General features: G+C 32.1%; 1 protein-coding gene across 1 annotated transcript; it reads right to left on the reverse strand.

Annotated features, from left to right (window-relative positions):
• Positions 1 to 390: 390 nt before the first annotated feature.
• Positions 391 to 7,164, reverse strand: LOC106713203 (peroxidase-like). Its single transcript, XM_045679402.1, has 12 exons — positions 6,870 to 7,164; positions 6,150 to 6,289; positions 5,580 to 5,747; positions 5,052 to 5,239; positions 4,510 to 4,705; positions 3,988 to 4,188; positions 3,549 to 3,693; positions 3,038 to 3,194; positions 2,566 to 2,733; positions 1,541 to 1,739; positions 874 to 979; positions 391 to 565 (listed from the first exon to the last, which is right to left on the reverse strand). The coding sequence occupies exons 1-12, from the start codon at positions 6,998 to 7,000 to the stop codon at positions 421 to 423; spliced, it is 1,944 nt and encodes a 647-aa protein (XP_045535358.1). The 5' UTR covers positions 7,001 to 7,164; the 3' UTR covers positions 391 to 420.
• Positions 7,165 to 8,034: the final 870 nt, after the last annotated feature.

Genomic DNA, 8,034 nt, shown 5'->3' on the forward strand with positions numbered 1-8,034 from the left:
TTAGTGCACGTAATAACACGGACTAGTGGCCTGTGATGACTGTTACTGGGTTTTAAACTGCGCTATAATTTACTAATGATTTTTGATATTATGTTTTATGGACCCTGTGATAATAGATTAATATAAAACTTAATTAAGTGTACCTTTTTTCAAATATAGATCTAGTTCGAATTTCTTACTTTTTTTTTTAAAAAGATCTTTTGCCACACCTGACATTTTGAGTACTTTCGGGGGCTTTTTTTGTAACAGTAAATCAGAAATAATGTATTACTTTATTAAATTATCATTTAACGGTTAACACTTATAATTAATAACAAAAAGAATTAATTAATAAAAACACCATTAATAAGGAACAACTTAAAAACAGGAAAACGTATATATCTCTGGGTAATAACGTTGTTATATTTATTTCTTAACATACTATGACACATGTATATAAAATTCATTAGCATTGACACGATCTGGTACAGTAGTTAATTTGTTCTCATTAGCCTTGTAACAGTTTCTGTCGTACCAATTTGTCAGATCTACGCCCGGTATTCGAGAACAGGAGACTGGAGCATTGCTGAAAATTAAAGTGTAAACATAGTTATTAATAACTTTCGATAGCAACACCCAGATAATGTAAAAAAACTATTAACTATTTCTTATGTTATACATATCGTTACGTTACGTAACATAGTGTTACGAGATAAATAATATTGCTCGGCGAACATGGGGATGCGTGGGTATGTATGTTGATTCTATTTTGGCTTTTTTACAGCGTAATAGCTTTTCTAGCTATAACTTTAATCTCTTTTTTGTCCTGATCTTATAAATAAATGTTAAATTTAATTATCACTTAACAAGTTTTGATGAAGCTATAGTACTTACTTCATTTGGACGTTAAGAAAAGCCTGTGGTTGTACGTATTTGATACCATCAGCATTGTCACACGCAATACGAGCTAGATTCGTCTTTCTAATCTCTTGCAACTGGGCTGAAAGTTTTTTTTTTCATAATGTATTAAATAATTATCATTGCAGCCGGATGTAAAACGATTTTTGTTCCGGATATGAACACGCCTATTCTTTTACTTAACTGTTTTAACTTTCCTTTATTGTAATATGATTGATGTGTCCGTTTAAATAGTAGATTATTATGAGTTAATATTCATATTAATCAGTAGTTAATTTAATTATTAAAAATAAAATTTAAAACGTCGTGTGTTTTAATACTACTAAATAAGTATTTTAATAAAACGTGATCATCGTAGAAATTATCAAAACTATTTTTTTTCATAAGTTGAAAAAGAAAAAGAATATTTTCCCTTCTTATTCGTCCGCTCCTCGGGCAAATCGACTTCACCTCCTCATCCTTTTCTTATAAGAAAAGGGTGGATAGGAAAAGAGGAGTAAAATTAACTTTCTGGCAAGCACTCATCTACGACTTTTATCTAGATTACTACACTACACTTAGTATTATATAAATACATATTACTTCTTGAATCGCCTCTAATATTTTAACTTGCAGTATAAACCACAAGAATAATAAAACTTACCAGGTGTGAAACTATGGAATTGATCTCCTCTTTCGAACCAAAATCGATCTCCATATCTGTAAACACTCATTTGTCGCGCCATTATACAAAATAGTGTTGGTCCGACAAATGTATTCTTAATGTAATTTTCACTCATTATACCAGCCAGTAATTCGACATCATCAACGTCTTCGTACAGATGTTTTAATAGCTCTACTTTCTGAAAAAAAAATGCAATTAACTTTCACGTTTTGTTAATATACTTCTTGTATAATCATCAATAAAGAACTTTAATAACTTGATTTGAACTTCTAAAGAACTTGATTCTTAAATTGCCAAAGCGTTGGTTTCTGAGGCCAAAATCTCTATCATCATGATTTATATTTATTTTGACATATTTTATTTTGACATTGATTTCATGTTTGTACTAAAAGCTTAGGAAAAGAACAATAAAAATATTTTTAATATTCAAACATTCACTTTATCGTATATGAGGATTGAACCCTCGTTCATTTACCCAACTCACCCTTGAAACAACGAACACATATCGCATTTCAAGTGTGAGCTTAATTAAAATAACTTTTTGAAATGTGAACGTAACGAAGCGTGTAATTTAAAAAGTTAATTATTTTAAATTCATTCACAATGAAAATAACGAGAGCAGTTAAGTAATAATTAATAATACAAAGCACTGCGTAATATTAAATGAAATTGTGTGCGGATTTTATATGCAGGTCAAGTAAATAATAATATTTGTAATTTACAGCGTACTACGAGTATTATAAGTTAATTAATGTTTTAGGTTAATTAATATTTAGTTAATAAGTATTTTAAGTTAAGCTAATATTTTAATTTCTACTCGATTTTGCCAACTGAAAAATAAACATATCATGGTTGAATGTTTTCTAAATGTTTTGTTACTTGAATATGTTATAATTTTAAGGCTGTTTATTCTTTGTTGAGTCATTATTTTGAAGTATATAATATAAATTAATTTAATATACTTACCTCTATGTCTATAACAAATATATATTAATAATACTTACCTCTATGTCGATAACATCAGCGAAATCTTCAAAAGTCTTTGCAGGTTTTAAACCGCAAATACTTCTGTATTCATTGTACCCTCTCATACCTAAGTCTCTGCTTCTTTGTATGTCACCAGCTATTTGATCATAAGCCTTTTGTAAATTACCGAAGTAACGTTCAACGATCTAAAAATTTAACATTATTTAACTACTTACTACTACTACAACGTGAGTGCTTCTTCCCTTCCAATACTTTCCTTATTTGAAACTGAAGATGGACCCAAAGGAGGAGTCTATCCTCTGTCCAATGCAAGTAGTTGACGCATCTATGTATCCATGGTTACCAATCCCGTTATTTATTATTATTACAATTATACATTAATAATGCCGTTATTTTAGCGATATTAGGTTACTGTATTTTGCTACCTTCTACCATAAAAATTCCATTTTTTTTTTTGGAAAACATAAATTATACTTGATATTATTTTACCTCCGGATCTTGAATATCATCTATTTTAGCAGCGTTCTGATAGAATGTGCCGCGATTGATTTCTTCAAAGTTTCCATTCTGTTCCAAAAGATCTTGTCTAAATAGGGTGTCACTATAGGTAAATTCATCTACATAGTTGTAATTCTCATCGTATTTCCTAAAAAAAAAAGAATGGTTTGGATGAAAAGGTAATATTGTATTTAAAATTTTAAGCACACCAAAGCAATGACGTAAATGTACATATGTAAATCGAAAATTGAAAAACACATTGGTATCTGGCGGGATTTGCACACAGGACCTGCAGTTTACAAGTCAAATGCTTAACCCCTGAGCCATCGACGCAATGACCTATAAAAATCTATAAAAAGGTGTAAATTCGTTTATCTCATTAATTGATCAAAGCTATAAATAATACTTTGATTTATTTATGCACAGGCGGCGGATTCACTTAACTATTAGGCCATTGAAACTATTGGATATTGAAAAGATTGGAACAAAATAAGACATTTACTTTATTCTTCCATCAAGTAATGTATGAAAAAATCGTGTTGCAATCTCGTATTCCGCGTAGACCAGCGGTATTGCAGTTTCATCGTACGCACTCACTCGTGACTTGCGATTCGATATTAACCCGTAACTAATCATATTTCTTCTATCTGAAAATATTACATGAATTACGTCACGATTTATTCTATAAATTTACTTTTTTTTATGATAACAAAGGGTTATATAGACGAAGTTCAAATACACACATAAATAGGTACAAGTCAGTACAAATCTTACTTATATTATAAATACGAAAGTTTACGTGGATGGAACGATGGATGTTTTTATTAATTCCCCAGGGACGGAATCGCGGGCAACAGCTAGTACTACATCACTCTAACTTGTACTAAGCTTGGCTACAGCTTAACTATAACTTGTTTGATGTTAACAGAAAGCAAACTTACCTAACAAGAGTGGTAAGAGCTCGTACATGAATATGTTGGTCGCTGTCGCCACATTTATCTGACGGGCGACTTTGAATAGCCGGTCGTCTTTCCAGCATGGATTTAATTCGTGCAAAGTTTTCGCAATACGATTGTGTTCGCGCATGAAAAATATGGCGAAACTGGTTGTTCTTAAATCGAAATTACCAACCTCTGGAAAACCTTTAAGAAAAGAAAATTTCAACAGCTTCCATAATACTTTTGGCCTAAAATGGACAGTATTAACAAGCGCTTTAAAAACATTTTTAAAAAGATTATAAAAATAATTTCTACAAAGATTTTCTATGTTGATGCAATAGAATAATCGCATAACAGAATCAAAGTAAAACCTTAAGAAAACCGTACACACAAAATATAAAAAATGTAAACACTTCCGTACACATTTTGCACCATTTGTCTTTGTCTTTGCGTCTTCCTCTTTTATATTTCAACAAATACAATAATTTTAACGAAAATACTTACTCAATTATCAAAATAACTTACCAAAAGTATAACAGTTGGTTTCATTCTCCACATTCTGAATACATAAATTCTTAGTTAAGTTCACAAGTGGCATATTGCGACCGTTCCTCTCTTCCATTAATAAAAGACCATCTTCCCACTTTCTTACCAAGTTCATAGATCGCTCATCAACACCGTATATTGTTGATAAATCTATGAGTGGCGTTTGTAAATTAATCTAAAAAACCAAAAAATAATAATAATAATCAAAACAGTTTAATTAAAGTGTAATTTGATCGTGGTTCTTTTGTTTTTAATGCGTTAATCGTTGTTGAGATAAACTAACCTTAGTTAAACTAAGATTAAAGTTTTTCTACCACTATGGATTCAATTTGACCCAGATTTTTCCATTTTTATACAATTTATATCCATTGTTAACAACCTTGTTTCTAGAGCATAGTATGCTGAGGGTTTGAATTTATAAATTTACCTTTTTAGCAACCATGGCACAAACTTACCCTTAATTTATCCTTACCTTTAATACTTAATAAATAACACTTATATTAATGTACAAATATACAAACGTGTTCAGGTAGCATTGAATTGGAGAGACAACCGATGTCTTGAAATGTTTCCGCACGAGAAAAATTAAGACATCGTATGTCCGTAACTTTAAGGTAAGGATCATTGTCCGGTACTTGTATTGGCATGCAGCGAGGATCCTTTGCCTCCGTTTGATGGCAACAATCCTTCCCCTTTGTGAGATAATCAACTGAAACATAACACAAAATAGCTGCAAAAAACTCTGCAGCGAAAACGTTCATTGATACCTTGTTATTACTTTACGATGTGTAATAAATATAACATTTTATAAAAATCGAGTGACTACTATGATTCTTTCAATAAACACAATTCTCCTCAAAAGTCAATAAAGAAAAACCAAAAAAAATATTCGAGGATAGAGAATAGGACACGAATACGAATATAGACATAGGTCTAGAATAGACAAATGTAATATCTAGATAAAAATAATTAGCTTTGAGAGTATTTTACTTTTTGTTGGACCCCTTTTAAGTTAATAAGTTTTTTTACAAATAAAATGTCAATCTTACTTGGTTCGAACAAAACGCTGACATCTCGATTGATAAAATCTAAATAGTGAACAGCGGCGACATTAAAAGTAACCTTATCGGTGACGCGACCTGTGCTTTGCAGGAATGTCCTAACCTGCCTCGCTGAAGGGAGAGGCTTGCCATTCTTACTGACTCTTACATCTCCATCTGTATAATAATGCAACACTTTAAATTACCATGGGTTTCACAGCCGAAATACGTACGCAAAAACATAATATCATTCCTCTCATTCATTACCAAAAAAACAGAGGTGACAACAGGCCTTTCGCAGGTGAAAACCAACGGTTGCATTCGCAATCTGTCTTGGCTTTGTTTATGTGGGTCAAGATAGAAATGTTAGTAGGGGAGGTGAATATATGGGTGCATTGAATGCAAGGTTCTATTCTTATGTGTAACTGCCACGCTCGAGTAAATCGCAAAATACTATTAAATCTATATTACGCTGATACAACAATGATGTAATAGTGTTAATGGGTTCAGTAGATTTTTAGTCCTATATTTTTACACTATATGAATTTTCTACTTTAGTAGTATAAAATGGTGTCTTACTTTCAGCATAGTCCGACTTTAGTAGTCTTGCATATGGTCCCTTAGCAGCACCCAATGATGGATATTTATAATTATTACAAGTACCGTCAATTCTGCTGCCTTCATGGGGAACACATGGTTTAATATATATCGTACAAATTCTGCGAAAGAATAAATCAGTAGAGTGTAGTCTTAAAATCTTAACAATTTCCCACTAAATATTTAAAGTCCTTAGTTTAATCCTTGGTAAAAAAAGATAAAGATTTCTCTCCCATCTTAGAGAACCTCATGATGACTATGTTAGAGAAATAATACACTACATTTTAACAGTGGTAGACGCCAGCAACAACATCAGTTACACGAATTGGCCGGCTCGCCCGGTGCAATACCACGACCACACAGAAGACAGACATAAAGTAGAAATAATTCCACGTTTCGTCTGATGAGTGTGGTGCCGTAGGCCTAATTTTAGTCCTCTTTCCTTTCCCACCCCTTTTCTTATAAGGAAAGGATGGGAAGGGGATGTGGATTTGATGGAGGAGAAGATGCATAGGAAGGTTAACTATTCTCTTTTTGTGCGTCACCTCCTTCGTCGATTGTGGGTAGGTAGCGTATCTGCAATTGCGTATGCCATTTCGGCGAATTTATGTGGCTTGCTTGCTTGCTCGTGTAACCACCTTGTAATTAAAAAAACGAGATATATCGTTTTATTTGCCTTTTCATTTTTAATTATATACTTACGATGTCGCATTTGATAATCGAAGTTCCTTCAATCTTTCACCATCAACCTTTTCTCCACTGAATCTATCGTATTGTGTACACTCTCTATAATCAATCCAGATTAGAATTAAAATATACACTAAAGGATTCATTTTACACGGCTCTCTCTTCAACGATACAAACTACAATAACGTATTAAATCAATTATTGCAATATTTCTGTCGGTAAGTAGCTTCCTTCCACTTCTATGAACGAAACCATTAATTTTAAAGTTACATCACTTCCCCGTGTGGGAAGTAAACAATTCAGCTAACGCCGGTAATCTTTTTTATTGTAAAATACGCAATCGAGTCGATATCGAGTAATTAATCGATATCCACAGGAAATATTATTTTTATAGTATACAAGAAAGTGTTTATTGACGGGCGTGGAAATGAAATATTGAGACTTGTTTGTATAAATAGTGCCGTAACGATATATGTGCGAATCTATTTACATAAATGCATTGATTTCATGAGTGTTAAAAAAATAAGCATTTATTTAAAGTCGTAATATTCCTTAATCGAATAGACTGGTCTTTAAAAAATAAGGTACTTTTCCGTTAGTCGAGAGTAAAGCAAATTGTGAACTAAAACTCTTTTTATCAGTACTGTTTTTGCTTGTATATAATTTAAATATTCAACGTACGTAAAAGATGTATGTAGGTAAGTTTAATCAATCAAACGTGACGAGTCCAACGTTGTGACGTCACAAAGCTTTGAACTTTGCTAAGTGACGTCACAAAGTCTGCAGCGCTAATTGCTCACAAGCTCGGCCAGTAGTTCAACCAGAACGTTTCACGCAACTATTGATATACTGCACTTTAAACGTTCCGCTGCAAATACTTTTTATTAAAATCCCAGAAATATTTCTTAATAAAAATATTACCAGAATATTTGAATGTTACTGAAAACCATTAAACTAAACTTTAGACTACTGCTGAAGATAGATCACGACAATAAGCAAATAAAAATATAACATTCTCTTTCGTCAACATGGATTTTAAGCTTTCGCTTTTAATGTAGCTTTTGATATAGCATATAAGCAGCCTATGTGTTCTTGCAGACTATGTTCTACAATGCCAAATTTCATCAAGATACCTTCAAACAAACATCAGTCCATCCATCCATCTAAACATTCGCATTTA

The sequence above is a fragment of the Papilio machaon genome, chromosome 9 (genome assembly GCF_912999745.1).
Source record: "Papilio machaon chromosome 9, ilPapMach1.1, whole genome shotgun sequence".
In the NCBI taxonomy this organism is placed as follows: Eukaryota; Metazoa; Arthropoda; class Insecta; order Lepidoptera; family Papilionidae; genus Papilio; species Papilio machaon.